Source organism: Notolepis coatsorum (assembly GCF_963971535.1).
Source record: "Notolepis coatsorum genome assembly, chromosome: 8".
NCBI lineage: Eukaryota > Metazoa > Chordata > Actinopteri > Aulopiformes > Paralepididae > Notolepis > Notolepis coatsorum.
This window is the reverse complement of record NC_140172.1, coordinates 63465054-63489135: the sequence shown is the minus strand read 5'-3', so window position 1 is coordinate 63489135 and position 24082 is coordinate 63465054. Positions and strand designations below refer to the sequence as shown.

The 24082-nt window shown below is 41.0% G+C and overlaps 2 protein-coding genes and 1 long non-coding RNA gene across 4 annotated transcripts in view; 1 reads left to right on the top strand and 2 right to left on the bottom strand.

Annotated features, from left to right (window-relative positions):
* Window positions 1-3116: 3116 nt before the first annotated feature.
* LOC311232927 lies at window positions 3117-12789 on the bottom strand. Its single transcript, XR_014619992.1, has 3 exons — window positions 12713-12789; window positions 11245-11369; window positions 3117-3241 (listed from the first exon to the last, which is right to left on the bottom strand). It is a non-coding gene; the product is annotated as an uncharacterized lncRNA (long non-coding RNA).
* LOC311233721 (uncharacterized protein) lies at window positions 5923-8560 on the top strand. The gene is made up of 3 exons (XM_084320716.1): window positions 5923-5987; window positions 6975-7176; window positions 7631-8560. Exons 2-3 carry the CDS (start codon window positions 6981-6983, stop codon window positions 7930-7932), a joined length of 498 nt encoding a protein of 165 aa, XP_084176842.1. The 5' UTR covers window positions 5923-5987; window positions 6975-6980; the 3' UTR covers window positions 7933-8560.
* Window positions 12790-15779: 2990 nt separating the features above from the next.
* taf1 (TAF1 RNA polymerase II, TATA box binding protein (TBP)-associated factor) overlaps window positions 15780-24082 on the bottom strand; it is a 240835-nt gene continuing 232532 nt past the window's right edge. For both annotated transcript variants that reach the window (XM_084319907.1, XM_084319908.1), the window contains 3 exons: window positions 23808-24018; window positions 22995-23166; window positions 15780-16436 (listed from right to left, as the gene is read on the bottom strand). In XM_084319907.1, coding sequence (XP_084176033.1) covers window positions 16223-16436; window positions 22995-23166; window positions 23808-24018 — 597 coding nt within the window. In that variant the 3' untranslated portion in view covers window positions 15780-16222. The remainder of the gene's footprint in view (window positions 16437-22994; window positions 23167-23807; window positions 24019-24082) is intronic.

The following is a 24082-nucleotide window of genomic DNA, read 5'->3' as shown; positions in this document are numbered from 1 at the left end:
AGGCTGTTAGACCCGGAAATGGGCAAAGACACAGCTCGTCGTCACGCGATTGGGAGCACATGTCAGTGGCCAATCAGAGAGCGTCAGTCAGTGGCCAATCAGAGAGGGTCTCCGCAAAATGCGGCTATGGAAAAAAATAACGCATAGCGTACTGAACAAACAGGCTGCCTAGTGGTAAGTGTAGTTATTTTTTTACGACAAATTAAAAACCTTATTCAAAAAACCTTTGTTTCAACCAAAAATGCTTAAACAATCATGTTAGTGGTAGAAGGGAACTCATTTTGTGCAAAAATGGAAAGCTTGCCAATGTTCATGCGGCAGAATTGTTACAATAGCCGATAATCCATTTTCCCAATGATAAATCCCTATACGGGTGGAACAACCAGTGACGTCAGACTACACCTCCCTATTGGGAGATGGGAGGAGAAAAGGTAGGAAAGGGGGCGGGGAAACCTGATGACCAGTTCCTCTGCTTCTACTAGCTAAGAAGCGTTTTACTGTTGCCCACCTGAAGATACATGTCGACCCAATTGGGAATGGGAATTCTGTGCAAAAATATTATAGATAAAAAATTGTCGCCAGATAAAATTTAAAAAAAATCTTTTTTAATGCAGTCAGGCCACTGAACTTAGAAGCAGGCCAAGCAGGCCGCTTGTATCCTTTCGGCAAGCAACAAGCCCTTCCGCATTGCTCTGATTGGCCGAGCGCGTGCATGCGCATGAGCCGCGACAAGCTCCTCAAGCAGGCAGGAATACTAAGCTCCGTTTAATGCAATTTATACAAATGGAAGTGTTGATTTCGCCGTAACGAATCATTAAAAAAATATACCGTTAACTGGAATATGTTGTTTCTTTACACATATGTTGGATTATGTAATTATTGGTTTGTCATGACAAACCAATAAAAAATCGCGAATTAACCGGTGGCTACAACAACACACAGTAACTACATGCATCATTGTTTACAATGAACGGTGGGGCTAATCGAAAGGACTGGACACGGACAAGTTAAACTAACCTAAAGTTAGTTGTTCGCCAACAATCTACAGACACAAACAAACACAGAACCGGACTGTTATATTAAATTAATTGATTGCTGTTTAACACGCCGTGTCCAGTCCTTTCGATTAGCCCCACCGTTCATTGTAAACAATGATGCATGTAGTTACTGTGTGTTGTTGTAGCCACCGGCTAATTCGCGATTTTTATTGGTTTGTCATGACAAACCAATTACATAATCCAACATATGTGTAAAGAAACAACATATTCCAGTTAACGGTATATTTTTTTAATGATTCGTTACGGCGAAATCAATACTTCCATTTGTATAAATTGCGTTAAGCGGAGCGTAGTATTCCGGCCTGGCTGAGGGGCTTGTCGCGGCTCATGCGCATGCGCGCGCTCGGCCAATCAGAGCAACGCGGAAGGGCTTGTTGCTTGCCGAAAGATACAAGCGGCCAGGCCAATAGTTAGATAACCTAGGTGGGGGAACAACCAGGAGATCACTGCAACTCACACAAGTTGGAGAACTATCTCTCTCTTGCTCACACACGAGGTGGAGGCGGGACCCTTACAAAAAACTATATTTCCTGGCCTGAATGATTTCCCCAGTCCGGCCCTGGTTAAAAGCCTCCAATGCTTATTAGTGTGTGTGCGTTTGAACGTTTGCATGTTTCAACCATACATTTCCATTTATAAAAAATATATATATATAATTTTTTTTTTAACATTTTTTTTTACCTCTTATAATAGTGGGGGTCGCGGCTCTCTGACACTGTTATTTCGGGGGTCGCGGCCTGAAAAGTTTGGGAACCCCTGCTCTAGTGCGACATCTAGTGGCTGGATGTTATCTATAGCACCTTTTAAAGGGGACATTATGTATGTTTTCAACAATTCTATATGACTTCCTTGAATCCGTGGCACATTTATGGTGATCTAATTTTTAGTGGATGTAGGACATACTCAGAAACACTCGAAATTATTCTGTTTCCTACCTGGCTACCCCACACCCAGAGTCATAGAGAGAGAGAGTTGCGACACGCTTTGATCTCGCCGCCACGCGATCACGTGGTTCACTTAGTTCCAATTTGTTTTTGCAGCACTCAGCGCTGTCGACTTGATTTCAGCGGGACAGAACGGCAGAACTACTGTTACAGCTATTTTTGGTACTTATTAACACAATGTTGCGTTATATCATTTACATGTCTGCTACTTTAATATTTACATTATATTACTTTATATCACTAGGCGATTAAGGCAATTTCGAACGTTACTATAGCTACTGATGACTATTCTTTTACATTAGCCATATCACGGCAGTTGTTAAACACTCAAGCATAATTGTATTAATCAGCCCACATTACAGTTATGTTGACAAGACTTTATATTCAATATATATAATAGCATTTCAGGGGAGTGGCAGAGAGACAGCATTAGTCAGTTTTTCTGTGGACTGTCCCATAACCTAGGATAAGTTACGAAGAATATTAATGCATAGGCTAACGTTACATACTGTAACATTTACAGTATGTATGCATTCATATTTTTCTTGTGCTTCTATGGTCATAAATACACATCTTAATGCTATCTATAAGACATTCATACATGCACAAAGTGGATATGGAAATGCAGTGAATATCATACCTCAAGCTGTTTACTCTGCATTTCTTAGCATTTACATTTCATACTGTAACCATTGATGTATTATAAAAGCTCTTATAATACATCCATGACTAACTTAAACGCTGTTCACACTGTATATATCTTAGCGTATTCATACTACTCTTTTCATACTGTTCATTCTGTTAATAATGTTCATACTGTATATCTTAGCACATTCATACCGTTTATTCTATTTATATATCATACATAATATGCAAGTAAAATTACACTGCACTGCACCGCTTCTTTTGCACTTCTGGTTCAATGCTAAACTGGATTAAATGTCTTTCGTTGTTTCAGTACTTGTAGTCTGTGCAAATGACAATACAGTTGAATCTAATCTAAATATCAATCATGCCAGATACTACTCAATTAAGCCAAGAAAGAAGTTTGGTCAACAGTACAAAATATACAAGGCAACCAATTGCATTCCACACATTTTTTATTATTATAGGCCTATAATATGTCCATGTAGAGGTCCAGTCTTCCACTCCCGTTGTTTGTAGTGCTAGGGCCTTTCTGTCACGACTGCTGCTCACCTCAGACTGGACACACGCACATCATTATAGTGGTAATTTATCCTAGAAAACAAAACAGGGCGATAGAGTTATGGAGTTGCTCATGCACTCTACAACAACACACATCTTGTATCTCTTCTCATCTCTAACATTTCCATTCCACAGCATGCAAGCATCCTGCTTCAAGAGGTGTATGATTGTGTATGTGACAATAAAACTCGATTTGATTTCAATATTTTAGAGGGTTAGAGTTCACCCACCAGTTTCTGCTGTGGGAAACTTGGTATTTTAGTATACATATTTTGCTTGCTTAATCATAACATCTAACTTTTATAGATCGACATCTTACCATGGTTGGCTTGCAGCATTTGGACACAGACAGGAGAAGAAAAAGGATGACTAGTTCATATAGTTTAACTAGTATACAGCTCAGACAACAACTTAAAGGTCAGGCCAGCTTGACTTAGATATGACATGTCCAAGTAAATCACATCATGTTCTTTTTCTCGTTGTCTTCATATCAATCTTGTGACAGATACGACAAAACCCATAATCTCTTTGTTTACCTTTCTAGTCATTATCTGTTATTAATTTGTCATCTTAATTTGTCAAATTTTAACCCTTTAATCGCCAAAAACGCAGTATGACGTCTTTCCCCGCCATGCTCATTCTGCCAAAGACGCCGTACCATGTCTTTGATATCAATATTTCAAAAATCTGTGATCGAAATCATATTTCTCCCCCGGAGACCTGAGATCTCCTGTTGATCCCCTCTCAACTCTCCAACGGTTCAAGAGCACCATCTGGTGGCCGATCGGCAGATCGCCCAGAGCGGAAACAGGAAATGGAAGCTGGTGCTCATTTCAATTCGGTCCGATCACTCGGTAATAGTCCCATGACTCGAGCTGGACACAACGGATAGCAATCCGTTACGTTACCAATATCTCGATAAACAACATGATTTGGACGTATATACTATTATACAACCTGGAAATGGATCGCATATTTCTACATTTCTGTTCCACGCTCATCGCCCAACGCTATGAGGAAGCTACAGTAAGATTCATTGTTATTTTTTAACGTGTTCGATACTAACTGCTCTAATGATCATATCACCCACACTAGATGAATCATATAACGTTGGCCACGGAATTATAAACGACCCCCCCCCCATCCGGTCAACATCAGATCATAAGTAGTAACTTCTAGAAGCACGTCCATTTGAAATTTTTTATCTCACGCAGATTGCTATCAAACTGTATTTGATCATCAATATAATGCATTTGGGGCTATAAATCACGTTCTGGAGAAAGCTGCAGAAAACGATAAAAACATACACTGGGCATACTTGCTTAATAACAGCGGAGCAGTGCTGCTGTTGCTTCCGCGTTTTCCCTGATTGGCTGCGACACGCCCCGCGGCAGGCGCGGCAACCGCAGAGCGGAGCGGAGCGGCAGAGCTTGCAGCATTATGTAACCGCCCTAATCCGGCATGATTTTCATTCGAAGCTCAGCTCACCTGGCAGCGCAGCGGTCCTGCGGTCCGTTGTTGACAAGTTCGAATCCCATCAATTTCTTTTTTTTAACGTGTATTCTTTCGCCGGTTAAGGTTAGGCATGGTTAAGGTTAAGGTTAGGCATTGTTTCGGAGTTGGTTAAGGTTAGAACGGTTAAGTTTAGGCGCTGTTAAGGAGTTGGTTAAGGTTAGAGTTTGTCTTAGAGAATGGCAATATTCTTTCTATGGTTAAGGTTAAGGTTAGGCATGGTTAAGGTTAAGGTTAGGCATTGTTTCGGAGTTGGTTAAGGTTAGAACGGTTAAGTTTAGGCGCTGTTAAGGAGCTGGTTAAGGTTAGCGTTTGTCTTAGAGAATGGCAATAGACAGCCTATTTCCGCACTGCCGCTCTCCCGCGGTCACATGGTCAAATTGTCACATTCTTGCACTCCTCCGCTGTTAGAAAGCAACACGCATACTGGGCGGCTACGTGGCGTAGTGGGCAAGGCGCTCGCCACGAATGACGGAGACGCTGGGCTTGCCTGTTCGAGCCCAGTGCTCCACATTGCTTTCAGTTTAGCTGGTCGTTCATACTAATACACATTGGCCGTATTAGGGGGTAATAATGCAGGACCTGTTGCAGAGGTCTTTATTCGGCATGCAACGACACTCAATGTTTTAGTGGTACACACAGCGGTTAGTTTTTTTTTTTTTAGCACACACACCGGAACACACACGCATGCATTGTCTCTTTAGAATCGCCGATGCGATTTGTCTCTGCGATTAACCCATCCCGTCGTCCTTCCCCCCCAAGGGCAGCCGGGAGCAGACAGGCGTCAACGTGAGCTGCGCCAGGGGACCAATCCAAGTGCTCCTGTCCGTCTTCGTCAAGGACGCCACAGCGTTAGCGATCTGTTGTTGTGCATGTTTTTCCATTGGGTTTATCTTATCGGGGGGGAAACCCTTGCGAGCACGGGGAGAACATGCAAACTCCACACAGAAAGGCCCAGGAGATACCCCACCTGGGTACCTGGCATCATGGAAACCTGGTCCCCAAGCGGGAATCGAACCCTGGACCTTCTTGCCGCGCGGCACCCTGGAGTAGTTGGCCTTAACGTCCATTCACTCGTGTCTTAACAACGCTCCATTCCCTTAACTTCCATCCACTCCCTGTTTACAAAACCATGTATTATTTTGGCCATATGTGGCGCTGTTGCGAGTTTGTGGATGCGCTGCTGTATCCACATTTAGGAGAAGAAGAACAGAAGAAGAGCAGAGCTGGAGAAAGTAGCGTTTTTAAAACCTGTTAACGTTTGAAGGTGAGTTTAAACTACTAAATAAGATCCGATTCCTAAACACTGTCACAACAGCAGTCATATTGTATATTTTCAACAATACGTTTGTTTACCAATAGGTTCTGTTTTTGAGTTTGTGTTGGCAGTTTCAACAGTTGGATGTACTCGGTGAAGCTGACTGAGTCGTGTTTTGTTTCTGCACAGCAGATCTAATAACGATAATACATTGTGTCCTATCTATCTATCTCACTATATCTGCTATGCTTTTATTTTTTACTCCGTTTATTTGATCAGGGACAGTGCATATCAATCAACAGTTATACATTTATAAATGAATACAAATTAAAAACTGTAAATATGCCAACATTAGCAGGGTTGCTAGTTTTCAGTTTATTTTTTTGTCCGTAGTGTACATTTAGAATGAATAAAGACACGGTATCTGCTACAGCAGATCTATCATATAACGTTACCATGTAAGATGGGAGTTTGCAAAGTTAAATTGTATTATATTATTAGCTGTTACATGATCAATACATTGTGTCCTCATATCTATCTATCTCACTATATCTGCTATGCTTTTATTTTTTTACTCAATTTATTTGATCAGGGACAGTGCATATCAATCAACATTTATAAATGAATACAAATAAAAAGAACTGTAAATATGCCAACATTAGCAGGGTTGCTAGTTTTCAGTTGTAGTATCTGGGCTAGATGTTTAAGCCAGAAAGAAACAGAAAAATAGAAGGACATTAAAGCTAATCTAAAAACAATTTAAAACATATTCTGTACATTCACTTCACTAGGCATTCATGCATCTATATAATATAAAAAATAAAAACAGTGTACAGGGACAAATAAAAGCCCATACATGTATATACGCACTGTATAGGCAGGCACACACATCATAATCATATCAGGACAGTCAGACTAGTGGGCAAGTGTACAGGGGCTGGACTGAGACGTGACGTGATTTTAATTATAATATGCATGATGTTTTGCTTTGTACAGGCAATAATGAAGAAGTTCCCTGGAAGGAAGGATGTCTCTTTCAGGAAGGGTCCATCTGGACATCTACGGCAGGACCCCGCTGAGGAAGCAAGGAGGATCAAAGATCTTCTCCTCTTCTCTTCCTCCTCTGCACCAGCCCAGCCTGCCTCCGCTGCACCGCTACCTGCAGCCTCCTCTGAACAAGCCCTCATGAAGCTACAATGTGAGAGCAGAGTATTTAGCTTCATTATGATAAACAGCAACCTAATTATCTGCACCTCTACCTGCAGCACGTCTACCTGCAGCCTCCTCTGAACAAGCCCCCAGGAAGCTACAATGTGAGAGCAGAGTATTTAGCTTCATATGTTTAGTTTATTTTATTTATTTAGCACATTATTTAAAAAAACAGTGCTAGGAGGGAACGAAGCCCAAAGGGCATGTACAAAGTTCCACTCCCATCTCATTGTCCATAAACAATATGAACGAAATACATGTGTAGCAAGGTCTACACACTATAGCGAAAACATGGAAGATTGACACGAGTCAGTAACAAGAACAATTATTATTATTTATTTTTTTTGATAAACAGCAACCTAATTATATACTTCAGGCTAAGTTTTGCCAATAATATTACTCACAATTCTTTACTAACTACTGTTTCTGAAATGTGCCTGCAGCCTCCTCTGCACCTGCCCAGCCTGCCTCTGCCCCCAGTTCTGACCAGGATGTCAGCCAATGGAACTGCTCTCTCCAACAGCGCATCTGGACAAAGACTGAGCTGGAAGCCTTGGGTCTATGGCCAGGGTCCCGACCGGTCCGGCATCTTATGAATATGGTGTCCTTGTGGCGTCATCCACCTCAGCCTGAACTCATTGATTCCACTTCTGAGCTGCCATCACCCAAATACTTCCAGCTCCATCCCTTCTTCAACTTCGTTGAAATACTTTTGAATCTGCTTGAACACAATTCCTTCCAATAACTTACCTATTACTGGTAAAATACTAATGGGCCTACTGTTTGAACCTGTAAATGGCTATTTACAGTTCTTTGGTAGTGGAGTTACTTTGGCTATTTTCCAAGGCTGAGGAAAGACCCTCTCTTCAAAACATAAATTAAATATATGTGATAGTGGCTTAGCCACACATTTTGCAGAGATTTGTAGCAGTGTTCCATTCAGATTATCAACACCGCAAGGTTTATCTGGTTTAAGGGCTAGGAGGAGCTTTTCAATATCATTTGGACTTGTGCATTTAAATTTAAATCTGCATTTCTTGTCATACATTATATGTTTTTTAATTACAGAGTCTGACCGCTTACCACTCATTGGCAACATTTGATTTATAATTGTGTTTACCTTGGAAACAAAGTAATTGTTGAAATGAGTTGCAATGTCAAATGGTTTAGTGGTGAATATACCATCTGACTCAATAAATGATGGCGTTTTGCCCATTTTATTTATACCCAGCTTCATTCAATGTTTTCCATAGTCTCTTACTATCCCCTTTACACTCCTCCAATCTGGTTTGATAATAATGTTTTTTCTTCTGTAATTTGTATTAATTTATAAATGTATAAACTGTTGATTGATATGCACTGTCCCTGATCAAATAAACTGAGTAAACTCAAACGAAACTATTGTTTTATTGCACAATCGTAGCGGGCATTGTAATGTTTGGGGTTTTGCGAGAGAACCAGTGTTGGAGTCAAAGATTAAACAAGTGAGAGAGACAGATGGACAGAATGAATGAATGAAAACTTTATTTAACTGATTGCAGAATGGGTACAATACAGTACGGCTCAATACACACAAAATGTTTAAGGGGATGCAGAGAAAGACGTTTGTCTTGTTTACATCAGGGTCCCCCATTTTCAATTCATAGTGACATTTATGACATACATGACATTTATGACAGGGACATACATGACATACAGGTATATAGTACTGTTACATTTGTGACATACGATATGCAAATATACAGTAAGGAACCTGACACGAACTTTGCCATCACAACCATTGAACTATTATAATAGCTTTACTATTATAATCTAAATCTGTGCAATATTCATGTTTATTTAGTGATATTCATGTTTATTGATTCAACATAGCTGTTTATCTTTGATAATGTATGACAGGCTTTTGCCCCGACCGGGATTCGAACACGGCTGGACGAGAGCAGTTCAGCTCCTTGGACAGCGTGACAAATGCACCCCATTTCATTGGCTGTCAGTCTGTTACACCTATACACGGCTGGCCTCTTGCTGTGAGGCGACAGTGTTAACCACTACACCACCGTGCCGCCATGGGAAACTGATTGGTGGGGATCGGGCGTTGTGGACAGCGACTCCTACAGATCGGTTGGTGCGCCTGCGCAGTAGAATCAGGAAGTGTCGGGGGCAGCGTGAGCCTCCCACGCGTTACTCCTCGCCACTGAGAGATCGAGCTGTGCAGGTGAAAAGATGCGACTGCTGTTACCTCAAGTACCGGAGGGGACTTGTGCTATGTATGACTTAGTCCACATTGCAGCCGGCTTGTGGGAGGCAAGAAACAGCGTTCGTGACAGGGGAGGGTTGAATTGGATGATACGAAATTGGGATGGGAGAAAATATAGAAAATGGGAGAAAAAAGTGGATAAAAAAACAAAACATACTTATACTTTAGACCGTATTTTAGTATGAATATGTGAATGAAAAAGTATAATGTTGCTACACCCTGAACAATAGATATAGGACGTTGAATGGGCCATAGTAATGTCAATTTAGCAATACAATTTAAAAAGTTATAGCCCTGCAAAGAAGGGGAACTTCTCCATATTAAATAGGGCTGGCGGAGGATGGTAAATTATGAATTTAAGCATGGCGATCAAAGGGTTAAACTGTGCATAATCTGTGCAAAACGTTTCCTGAATTTCCCCAAGGGGATCAATAAAGGAATATCTTATCTTATCTTTCTACGGCCATAGAAACAGATAATAAACTATTCTATTTTTGATACAATTTGACTCATCTCAATTTCTACAGTTTCACTGTTTGGCTCATTTAAAATATTCCACAACAGGTTCAATGTGTTTTACTGTAATATGTACATGACTACATTGACCTTACTCCTAGAACCCACCTCACCCCTGCCCACTTTGACAACCTAGGATGGCTTAGAGTAGACGACAGAGTACAGCAACTTGCAATGGGCCTGGTCTACAAGATACACTACACGACCAAGGTACCCATGTACATGTCAAAATACTTCCCAAAGGTCAGTGAATACCACGATCACAACACCAGAGGGAGCGCCACAAATCATGTTAAACCCAGATTCGGCTCAAATAAGGGACTAAACACGTTTCGCAATTATGCCACATCAATGTGGAACGCCCTACCCAAAGCTGTAAAGGAATGTGGATCACTACCCACTTTCAAAACCACTCTCAAGGGACACCTACGGGAGACTGCAATTCAAAACTGGCCCCTGTAAATGTCCTAACCCAACCCCCTCCAATGTACAGTCATTTACCTAGTATGGTTTTGTCAATAGTCCAATGTACAATTTTGCTTGTTTATACAGTGTCTCCCCCCCCCCCCCCTCAATGTACAGTTTTGCTTGTTTATACAGTGTTTCTCCCCCCCCCCCAACCACCTCCAATGTAAATTACCCAGTATGGTTGACAATATCCCAATGTACCCAACCCCACCCAACCTCCTCCAATGTACAGTTTCTACGTCAAATGTATATACTCCCTTGACTCCTTCTGTATCACAAACAGTACTGTATTTGCAAATCTGGTATGTCATAAATGTATAGATGTAGCAGTACTGAATGTATGTCATGTATGTCATATATGTCCTGATGAATTGAAAATGGGGGACCCTGATGTAAACAAGACGAAAGTCTTTCTCTGGTCTGCATCCCCTTAACAATTGTGTGTATTGAGCTGTACTGTATTGTACCCATTCTGCAATCTGTTAATAAAGTTATCTGTTAATAAAGTTTTCAATCAATCAATCAATCAAACTACAATGAATTTGTGATTGACAATTATGGGGTAAAGTCTGGTATGAGACAGGTTGGTATGAATAACGTAAAGTTGTAATTTATATAATATTTCAATGACATACACACCCTCGCTGTAACACTGACAATACCATATCATCATTTCAGATTGTAACATATAAAGATGGAACCAGGAGTATTAGGGGAGGTGTTTGACAAGCTGAAGGTAGATGGCCTGACAGAGATGATAGTGTCTGATAGTAATGATAGTGTCCCCCACAGTTACAGCATGTTTGAAAAGCTTACGGTGGGAGGGAGAGGGATACGGGAGGAGGCTGTGGGAGTCCGGGTTCTTTGCAACAAGTGCTGGCCTGAAATTCATGGTGGAGCAGGAACAACGACCCCCATCTTACCAGACAACAGCATGGCTCCTGGAATGAATGAATGAATGAATGAATGAATGAATGAATGAATGAATGAATGAATGAAAACTTTATTTAACAGATTGCAGAATGGGTACAATACAGTACGGCTCAATACACACAATTGTTAAGGGGATGCAGACCAGAGAAAGACGTTTGTCTTGTTTACATCAGGGTCCCCCATTTTCAATTCATATTGATATTTATGACATACACAACATACATGACATTTATGGCATAGGGACATACAGGTATTTAGTACTGATACATTTGTGACATAAACGGTATTCAAATATACAGTACTGTTACCCATAGATCCTGACAGAGTATATACATAATGGGGAGGGGACTGTACATTAGGAGGGGGTGGGTGGGAGAGAAATATACATACAGTGGGGAGGAGACTGTACATTTCTACTAATAATATACAACCTACATATCTACTAATAATATACAACCTACATATCTACTAATAATATACAAACTACATTACTACTAATAATAATCAACCTCACAACTCCAAATGACTGGGACACGTCTCTCATTAGAGTCAAGACCACGAGAGGAGAGCCAGACAGGTCTGTATCCACTGTGTTATTGTATATATATTATATTATGTAACCTTACTGTACCTTATATGAAGACCAGTCTATCTAGTGTCATGTGTTATTGTCTATATATTATAACCTTACTGTACCTTATATGAAGACCAGTCTATCTAGTGTCATGTGTTATTGTCTATATATTATGTAACCTTACTGTACCTTATATGAAGACCAGTCTATCTAGTGTCATGTGTTATTGTCTATATATTATAACCCTCCTGTACCTTATATGAAGACCAGTCTATCTAGTGTCATGTGTTATTGTCTATATTATAACCTTACTGTACCTTATATGAAGACCAGTCTATCTAGTGTCATGTGTTATTGTCTATATTATAACCTTACTGTACCTTATATGAAGACCAGTCTATCTAGTGTCATGTGTTATTGTATATTATAACCTTACTGTACCTTATATGAAGACCAGTCTATCTAGTGTCATGTGTTATTGTCTATATTATAACCTTACTGTACCTTATATGAAGACCAGTCTATCTTGTGTTGCTCACTTTAACAATAAATCTAATAAACTAACGAACACCAATAACTGCAAATAATTAGGTAAGTATAACATTAGGCCAATCAGTATGGTAACGTTATCTAACTGCATTTAGAATCTAACAAGCTATTAACTTACGATAAACATTAACTAAAGCTTGCTACATAAAATACCAATATTGACTAAATCCATGAGTGGTCTGCTAATGTGTTAAAATGTACAAAGTAAGTAAAGTAAAGTAAACTTACCAGCAAGAGTGCCTCGTAAACAATGAAAAGTAATCGCGCTCAAAGCTGGAAACTTGTCCTGCTCGCAGAGCTTGGAACTACGTCCGCCACATGAGGCGCTCGACTTCCGCATTCCACGATAACAATGAAAGCCTATGAGGGTCCGAACTCTCTCTCTCTATGACTCTGCCCACACCCAAGAGTAAAATGTTACAAACTGGGCTGTGCATTAGGTAGGCAGTGTTCTTGGCTTCCAAGAAGCCCAGCTAATTGATTGTGTCTCCCTTGGGCAAAAAATCGGAACAGCATGTTTATGCTTGCCAAACAGCAAGGAGTACATGTCATTTCCCCCTCAGCACATAAATAACATTTCAGAGAGATGCCAAACCAAATCCATACAAAGACTAGCCAAACAAATTTCCATAATGTTCCCTTTAAAGAACGATATACAACTTCTACCTTCCCCTCAACATTTTGAACACTATTGTGTGACAAAATAATAGAAAATTATATATTATATTATAAAATTCTAATATTTTCTATTTGGGTAAATTGTGCCACTTTAACCATTTTTAGTAATTAGTAAAAAGTAGTAAAACATTACTTAAAAGTGCAATAGATAATTCAGCCACTAGATGTCGGACTAGAGCACCAGAATGTAATTTATCCAATCAGGTGCATTACATGTGGGGAAATGGGAAGTAAGGAGGTGATACACATACGCAATGTAAACAATGTTACCATTTTGGACCTGCAAATTTTTTTTTAATTATGAACCTTTTATTACACACCTTTCTAAAAGCTTGCGATGTATTATTACAAAAAAGACAAAAAACATACAAATATTATCTATAGCACCTTTAGAGCTTCAGTACAATGAAAATCATGTTTTTCAATATTTTTAGCAGAAGGTATAGATGTAAAATTACCCAAAATGTTAGAACTGTTGTTCTGAAAATGCTGACGAACACCCTTTGATCCCTGGATATCAACAGAATCAAACCGTTTCAGATATCCAACCTGCTTCCCTGAAGAGATTGCATAATCTACTTGGGTTACCCTGAGTGGCCCATCAGTCAGTCTGTCAGTTGTTAGTAGATGGAAAGGATATCAGCCAGCTAATCAACAAACAAGTAATGCAACTAGTTTGTTACAATTTAGTTAATTTTAGTGGTTGAAAAACATCCACAGCAACTGTACCAAATTATTTTATCACCTGCTCATGGTTAGCATGTTGATCTCCCATAGCAACCGATCACACTGGTCCCATGAAGTGTTAACATTTGAAAGCTTCATGGATTATGATACTAACTTCACATCTACTTTCAATTAACAGAGGGCCACGCCCCCTCAACTGAGAGATGGCTGTGCTCAGACGTGACCTAAAACACTTAATGTTAGAACAAATCAAATTATACATCTGAAGCTGAAATAAATTACATTCCTGACATTATAATTCCACAATACGCTTTTTATAACTGAATTATTGTACTGGTAGACGTACTTGCCTGTGTAACTGGGGTCAATCTTCTCTGACTATACATATTTAATACCCTTGTTGAATCTCTCTTATATTACTAATAGTGGTGACAGCCAAGTCTTTGCATTTTGTTTTGAGGACTGACGGTGGACAGTTCGCTAATTGACTCCAACGAACATAGACAGCAACGATGTCATCAAAGATACTCCCTCTGGCATGTTATCTGCAAAAATATTGATCATAGTCCATTTTGAATCATAAAAACAAAGCTCATGTCAGTTATATATCCAGGTTTTACTGAAACACCAGTTATTGTAATTAAGACCAAAAATAGAACGTACTTAAGTAAAACTATAAGTAAATATTTCAAAATGTAGTCATGTAGAAGTGAAGGTATAGGCTTTTAAAATATAATAAAAAAACAAAATCTAGAAAAAACAAAACCATCAAAACATACAATGTTTTCAACCTTTCCGCCATTGATATATTTTCTTTATAAATCGCTGGACACTAAACCAGTGACCTCATGCCCATTCCATCTCATATTTATTCCTCCGACATTATTAGCCTCACACACTCAAGAGCCCCCCCTATTATTACTATTTAATTTAAGTATGTCGATATTTCAGTATGGGTAACGCCAGGGGAATCAAACCCCTAAACCCTGGCAGCGTTAGTGCCATGCTCGAGTGCCAAGCTACCCGTTGAACTACGACATTCACCTGCGTAAGTCAATCATCTTGGTGTAATCTGTGAAAATGTCTTGCTAGAATGTTATTTATTGATGCCATGTTTCTGGTAAACTACCAGCATGGCACCCCTACTACACCCACAACGTTTTATTCCAATCAATTCACAAGTTCTCCTGGTACCAGAAGGAAAGATGGGATATGGACGAGGACTCCTTTGGTGAAGGTAAAAGTCTGTTGTGTAATCAGTGTGCACAGGTTAGATCTGCCATGTCCACACACGCACCTACGGGAGCCTTTGTCATGACATCATGTTCCATCTGCTCTGGCTTGTACCATCTTGCCACCTCTCTTAAAATAAACTGGTCTGGGGCAGCCGGGAACCCTAGATATCTTTACTTATGTCAAGAAATCTTGCCTAGCCAAATTTGCTGGCAGATTAATTATCCTGTCTAAATACACATTTGTTTTTATTTCTTATTTTTGTCAGACCATTTTTGCAGTGTGGAGTTCTCTCTCCTGATTGGATAAAGTGAGAATGGGATACCAGAACATTTTATTTGTGTTTACTGCAGAGCGGAGGGACTGGGAGACCCATGTTACTGACCAAACACTCTGTATCAGTGATGGCTGTCAGAATGTAGATCTATTATTTTAACATGTAGACCACTTATCTTAACAAAGTAAATACCACTTGCAGCACCTTTAAATTTCATTTCCATTGGGTGTAGGGTGTTGATGGGGCATTATGGAACATGGATGTCAGATAGGGGGGGGGGGGGGGGGTGACCCAAAAAAAGGTTGCGAACCACTGGTCTAAATCCTTCTGTTAGAAGCTGTACATGTACAAGCGATACATGTATTAAATAAGGACATGTTACTCTTTTGACTTGTCAACACTTTTATTTACATACTCCTAACAGTAAAAAGCGTACATACAATCAAAACTTTTTTGACAGAGCAAATTCCACATATTCTAAACAAAGCTGTGTGACATGGTGCAATTAATATAACTGTCACGTCATACTAAATCAAATGGCCTGTTTCACTGTGATGTTGCCGTGTAAACAAAACGTCTTGTGGAGGGGCAACCGGCTAGTCAAAATAAATGGGAATTTTCGCTAAACAGCTGATTTCACTGTATCAGCTGTTTGAAGGGAAATGGTCACAGTGTGGATATTTCAATCCAGTTCGTGTTCTTGTTTTAGTGAGTGGTATTTACTCATAATAACAGCATAATGCCCTCTGTTTACATAGTAACGCCATAGTGAAATAGGATCATTATTAAACCAGGTAAAAAACAAAAGTATTCCTCTTCGGTATTCCAGGAACTGGGATATATATAAAGAGGAAAAAAAGTCCCTAGTTGTCCGAGTCCATATCACTGTCTCCTCCGTTGGACCGGAACTCCTCGCTCTCCTCGTCCTCGCTGAGCTGCGCGTGGGAAAGTACGGCTGGTCCCCTCCTCCTCGCCTCGTCCTCCTCGTCATCCTCCTCCTCGCTAATACCGTAGCCCTCTCCGTTGCCCATTGGCTGGATCTGACTCTGTCCCTCTGTCTCCTCATAGCTGCCGTAGCTGAGAAAGAAGAACACAGTTAATCATCTTGGTAGAACTTGTAAGAAAGTACAGCAAAAGCTAGCGTGGGGACATTGAGAAATAAACAAATAGCTTGCTGGCGAAAATGGTCATCATGCCACAATGAATTCCTGGCAATGTGATTACATTAACACTTTGGCTGCCGGAAAACGCCTAAACACGTCATTCCCGGCCATGCTCAAGTTGCCGAAGACGCTTTGCAGCGTCTTTAATATCAATATTTCAAAAATCTGGGATCGGATTCATATTTCCCCTCCGCTGGCCTGAGATCCACCAGGAGGACCCACTGAGCTCTCTGGCGGTTCAGGAGCGCCATCTGGTGGCCGATCGGCGCAATCGCTTAACAGGAAGTGCCGTAGAGGTTGTGCTGGTCGGCCGTATTACTTCCGGGCACTCGCTATAGGTCCCGAGGCTCGATCTCGACACACTACATAGCGATCGATTGCCAATAACTCGATAAACAACATGATTTGGACGTATATACCATTATACAAGCTGGAGATGGACCGGGTAAATCGACATGCCATAATGGTAAAATTTCTACTCTACGATGATCGCCCAACGGCGCGCGGAGACTGGGGTGAGTTTTAGCGTGTAAAATTACCGTCTTCGATACTAACTGCTATTATCAACATTTGACCCACATTAGATGATTGGTATAACGCTGCCCACGGAATTATAAACGCCCCCTAGCCCATCCGGTCAACATCAGATGACGTGTAGTAACTTCTAGAAGTACGTCTAGTTGGAATTTTTTATATCGCGCTGATTGCCATAAAACTGTATTGCATCATCAATATAATGTATTTGGGGCTATAGATCACGTTCTGGAGAAAGCTGCAGAAAGAGATGAAAACATACTTATACATTAGACCATACTTTACTATGAACATGTGAATGAAAAAGTTTAACGTTGCTACATAATGAACAATACATATAGGACTTTGAATGGGCCCTAATAATGGCAATGTAGCAATAGAATTTAAAAAGTTATAGCCCTGCAAATAAGGGGACTTTCTCTATAGACAAATAGAGCCGGCAACCTACGGTTGATAATGAATTTAACCCATGGCAGCCAAAGTGTTAAAGTACAAGAAAGAAAGGATTTTGTGCCCCTCTCTGTATTAACAATTAATCAGCGGCAGAACATGAAACGTCCTATTACTCTGCCCTAGGGGTGTAACGGTACACAAAAACCACGGTACGGTACGTACCTCGGTTTTGAAGTCAAGGTCGCGGTACGGGTTTTCGGTACAGTGGGGGAAAGTTTGGCTTTCCATGTTCCACTCGGGTGATGTAGTGTGCAGTAACTAATTCTACTTGTAGGGCTGTCAACGAATATACTAGGTATGTCTGATATTATCGGCCTACCGATATTATCGGCCGATATTGGCATTAAAATGTGATATAGGAAAATCTGAAAATTTCTATAACCTTTATTTACCCAGGCAAGCAAGTAAGAACAAATTCTGATTTTATTTATTGTCAAAAGTATGCATAATGTTGTGTTAATTCCACAAGAGATATGTAAGGGATAATGTATAGCTACGAGGTCATTGTCGCAAAATAATTGACTGACACAGAGTTTAGAATACCGAGGCGCCTCGCCGAGGTGTTCTAAACAAGGTCAATTATTTTGCGACAATGACCTCGTAGCTATACATTATCCCTTACATATCTCTTGTGGAATTAACACAACATTATGCATACTTTTGACAATAAATAAAATCAGAATTTGTTCTTACTTGCTTGCCTGGGTAAATAAAGGTTATAGAAATTTTCAGATTTTCCTATATTCCATGATAGGCTATACATTATCCCGCTTATTACATGGCTAACTACCTAACAATATACCTAATTCATTTTACACCATTGACAAGACGAGATCAAATGCAGACGCAGTTGTTCTGTGGCTCCGCTGTCATTATGTTATTATTATTATCGCCGGCAGCCGGCAGGTGTGTCTGATTGCACTGATGCAGTGTGTGTCAGTGGGCTTGATTGCTCCAGCTGCGAACAGCGGTCATTATTGCTCGGTTGCCCCTGGCAGCGGTCAGTTATCGAAAAATAACGGACCGCTGCTATGGGCAACCGAGCGCTATTGACCAATCACAATCAAACATTTCGGCGAATGTTAAAGCGCCATGTAATGTTAATTACCTGAAATTATTCCGTTTTTTGGGGGGGGGGAACCCTGCATATATCGGTATCGGTTGATATCGGTTGATATCGGTATCGGAAATTAAGAGTTGGACAATATCGGTATATCGTTATCGGTAAAAAAGCCAATATCGAGCATCCCTAGAATATACTACATTGAAATGAATAATTGACGTGTAAATTAAAAATAAAAATAATAATAATTATATTAGATTGTGAAAAAAACAGCCCCCGGTGGGCGGTCGTTAGTGGTTAACACATTGGGGACGAAGCACGGAGAAATCCGTGTTTCGAATCCATGCGTTGTGGACAGAATCACGGAGATCTCCGTGGGAAGTTGTTATTGCATTTATTCCATTTTAACAACCTATTTAAGGTCGCCGAGCGGCACTGCAGATTTTCCCTACTCTATGAATTCGACAAGGTGCAATACCGGCCAGATCCTCTTAGGGGCGCTATCGCGCTACTGCAGTGTGCCCTGTGGGCGAACGGATCAGTCTATTTTTTTTCTTTCAACAGAGATTTCAGTTCGCTGGATTCTGGATCTGCAGCCTGTAGCTTGGATTACGTTTCGAATTGCAGATTTCACCATGCAATAAGGGGATTTATCATCAGCCAATGGACATATCGATCTACCAGATGGCGATCGATAACGGGGAAATGCTCGGGGGGATCCAACCGGCTCATGGTAAGATCTTTTTCACGTAAATTACATGCTGATCAGAGCTTGCTATGATACTCAACCAGCCGACCAGCGCATGTGGCTACTTAGACGAACACGGTTATTGGTAATCAATAATAATAAACGACGTCCCCCCCCCCTTTCATGCATACATGCTTTGGGATCGTCAGGATCATATGCAGTTTGAGTTATTTCTGTAGCATCTGTAAAACGGAAATGCCATTGGATATAACGTTAGCAGCTATTAGCTCTATAACTAGCCTTCCAGAAAATATACTAGACCAAATCCGCTATAATGCTTATATTCACGGTGCTATAAAATGAGAACCTATTGATGCATTTTTTCCCCCTTTAAGCCATTTTGAAGGGACGGTTTATGGACTCAATTGACAATGAGAATGGACAGATAGCAATACTATAAAGTATAGATTTAGCTCTACAAACACCCCCACGTTTGTTTACAAAAGCTGGGCCTCTACCATTATATTAGACGGGCCCCAGTGGCCGCGAAAGTGTTAACATACCATTGTATTCGTTCGGTACACTACACAGCCATTCGGTACGGTACGGTACACACTGAAACGGTTCGGTTCGGTACGGTTATGTGTACCTTTACACCCCTACTCTGCCCATACCTGTACTCTCCCATGGATTGTGCATATAGCCTATTCTAAACTTCAATATAAATGCCTGTCTTCAGCGCACACGGATTGGGTACCGTTCACATTTGAACTGATATCGGTACCTGGAATTCAAGTCGGGAAAGCCAGACTAATTGTAGTACTAAATATATAATTAAATAAATATATATATAATATATTAATATTAAGGCTGTCAAAGTTAACGCGGTATTAATGCGTTATCGCCCAATTCTATTAACGCCACTATTTTTTTAACTCACGATTAACATTTAAGAAAAGTTTTTCTTTACACTTTGTGTATTATTGATGCTCTCATTGATACTATGTTTGTTTCTGAAGTGTGTGTGTGTGTGTGTGTGTGTGTGTGTGTGTGTGTGTGTGTGTGTGTGTGTGTGTGTGTGTGTGTGTGTGTGTGTGTGAGATATATATATAGAGAGAGGGGGTGAGAGAGATGAAGAAGGGGCAAGAGAGAAAGAGATGTGGTGTGATTACTCAGCCCTTGTGTGGGTGAATGTAACAAGTTCCTAACGTTTTCTTTCCCCTATTATTTCATGCACACTTTATTCATTGTTTTAAATTATTATTTTCTTTTAAGTTATTTTGTGCATCACTCTGTTTTGAATTTGATGCAAATTTGCAATGCATGAGGGTCATCCTTTTGTGTTAAATGGCTGCATAAAGCAAGCATTTGTTGACTCGCATGTTGATAAGAGTATTAAAACTTGGAACTTGAAAAAGATCTGTTTAAGGTAGAAAAAAGGTTAGTTAGTTAACTATGTACAATCATGCGATTAATCGAGTTAAATATTTTAATCGATTGACAGCACTAATTAATATATATTAAATACTATATATATATAAAATATATTATACTAAACATGTAAATTACTTTGGGCTGGAAAATAAGAGTATTTCGCCTCTTTGGTTTAGTTTTCTTTAACCCACTCTCAAGGTACCGAAATTTGGAATAGGTACTACTCGGTAGTACCTCGAAAGTAGAGAGTTCAGTACCCAACCCTAGCGCACACTGACAGCCTGTCGCCTTGGTGACACACAGATGGAGAAATGGTCTTCTTGTACTTCACAGCACAAGAAAGAATTGTGCTTAAACATTGGTGGACAAACTGGAGAATAGAAAGTCACTCTTTTCTCTCTTGGTACAGAACCTCAGTTCTCAGTGTTGATTCCGACACCCAGACTGTTACTGTTGCTACTGACTGTTACTGTTGCTACTGACACTCTTGACTGTTACTGTTGCTACTGACTGTTACTGTTGCTACTGACACTCTGACTGTTACTGTTGCTACTGACACTCTGACTGTTACTGTTGCTACTGACTGTTACTGTTGCTACTGACTGTTACTGTTGCTACTGACACTCTGACTGTTACTGTTGCTACTGACACTCTGACTGTTACTGTTGCTACTGACACTCTGACTGTTACTGTCTGTTGCTACTGACTGTTACTGTTGCTACTGACACACTGACTGTTACTACTGACACTCTGACTGTTACTGTCTGTTGCTACTGACTGTTACTGTTGCTACTGACACGCTGACTGTTACTACTGACACTCTGACTGTTACTGTTGCTACTGACACTCTGACTGTTACTGTTGCTACTGACACCCAGACTGTTACTGTTGCTACTGACACGCTGACTGTTACTGTTGCTACTGACACGCTGACTGTTACTGTTGCTACTGACACTCAGACTGTTACTGTTGCTACTGACTGTTACTGTTGCTACTGACACCCAGACTGTTACTGTTGCTACTGACACTCTGACTGTTACTGTCTGTTGCTACTAGGGATGCCCCGATCGATCGGCCACCGATCGTTATCGGCCGATAATCAGTATAAATATGCGATCGGTGATCGGTGATAATGCTTTATTTTCGCCGATCGTCAAAACCGATCGAAAAACATGATCAAATTCTCTTTTTTTTTAAACTTTGGCCATTCCGCTGGCTCTTTTTTGCGTTTATCGCATTTACTCTGGTCAAGAATGACCGACAGAAACAGGCTGAAGGGGTACAGATGGGGGGGAAGACACTCTGGGAAAGGCACGGCTGCAGTCCGGGATTCGAACTCGCTAAACCCCAGATCCGTGACGAGCACGGTTGTCCCCGGCGCCGAAATAGCGCTCGAGGTACGCGGTGAGCTACTGGAGCTCCCCATGATCCAATTCTTAGCGGAGATCTCACTGCTGACTTCTCTCTCAGACACACAGAGCTGCTTGCAGCGTATGGCCCCTCCTCCTCCCCAGCCCCTCCCGCACTAGTGTAAACAAGAGCCTCGCAGTCTGCTATAGTCTGGTGCATGCGACGTGAGCTAACGTTGGCTACCTACCGAGCCAACGTTACTGTTTAAACTAAATGACCCAGTGACTACATGAGGCATTGTCTAACGTTATCTAGCTGGCTAGCTACTGATAGCTGCTGATATCAACAAATGCTCCAGCAATAGTCGAGTGCATGATAAGTTACCTCCGTTGACTCGGTAGCTCACGTTAGCTCACGTTAGCTCTAAACTAAATAGTTCACTGAGGCGTTGTCTTAACGTTATCTAGCCGGCTAGCAGTAGCTACAGATAGCTCCTGATATCAATGTCTTATAACATTGATTCGATGCGTATTCGAGCTGAGGGCACGCTAAATGTGATTTATACCAATTAGGGTCCAGCTGCAGCGCCGGAGAATCCTGGCCTTAGCTGGAGGCTACTCGAGTACACACAGACAGTGGAGCTGTTTGCAGATAGCGAGCATTTTGACTTGTTGCGTGGTGGCGATGTCTCGCAGATAATATAAGTACAAGTCTAATTATATAATATATACCGGTATATTTTATATAAAAAAAAAAATTATATTAAATAATAAAAACAATTTTTTTATCAAAAACGATCGGTATCGGATCGGTATCGGCCGATATGGCTCAAGACGATCGGTATCGGTGGCAAAAAACGTGATCGGGGCATCCCTAGTTGCTGCTGACACTGACTGTTGCTACTGACACCCAGACTGTTACTGTTGCTACTGCCACTCTGACTGTTGTACCTGACGTTGCTGTCCTCCATGTGCGGCTCGACATGGCCCCCCCCCTCGTACATCATGCTCTCGTCCTGCTCCAGGCCCATGCGGGCCGTCTCCTGGTGAGCTCTGGGAGGAGGGGGAGGACGCAGCTCCACCTCTCTGTCCGAATCACTGCCGCTCTCCGACAGGTGGATGGCTTGTAGGGTGGGACAAGGACGGGAGAGTTACGAACAATATTATAATCCATTACAGGTGACCGATTAGAATCATAATCATTAATAATGTTTGACTACTATCTATTTATAGAATTCATTTTAATTTACACACTTGTTAAATTGCCCAAGCTTAACTGCCCAAGCTTAACCACCCTCCCCCCTCCACCCCCCAGTCCCAGGACACCAACCTCCCCCACATCCCCAAAACATGAAGAGAAAATCCACTGGACTACTGTTGAGTTGCTGAAGTGACACTTTTAATAACCTTTGGGGTTGTTTTTCCTCTAAAACACTGAGAATATGAAGTTCAATGAACCATTTATCAAAATGTGCAGACTGCATGGTATTTCAATAGTGTTATCTACAACTATTAATCAACTATTAATTATGAAAGCATCTATAAACTCTATAAACATCTATAAACATATTTTTCCCTTCAAACATGTTCATGAGTTATCCAATAATTACCTATCTATAATCAGACAGGTTTTACCTCTTAAATGCTCTGACTCAATAGGCTAGTAAAGTTGAACGTCTCAACACAACATTGTAATATTAACGTGGGCATTGCAAAGCGCACACACGACGTGACCCGACAGTAGAAAGGACCAGCCTGCCTTACAGGAGAAAGGGTTGTCTCCCTCCTCTTCGCTGGCGTCGTCCTCTCCGTCTGACATGAGCAGGTCCTGGTAGAGCACGCTGGCCTGGGGCGGCCGGGCGGAGCATTCGTCGTCGCCTTCCTCCTCCTCCTGGTCGTGCAGCCGTCTGTGGGGCGCCAGCAGCATCTCGTCCTCGTCGTCCTCGTCCTCCAGGTCTCCTTCCCCGTCCTCCGCCTGTGAGAGAGAAAGACAAAAAATATTTAAAATCATTGCCAAAAAACTAAACAAAAAACGCCCA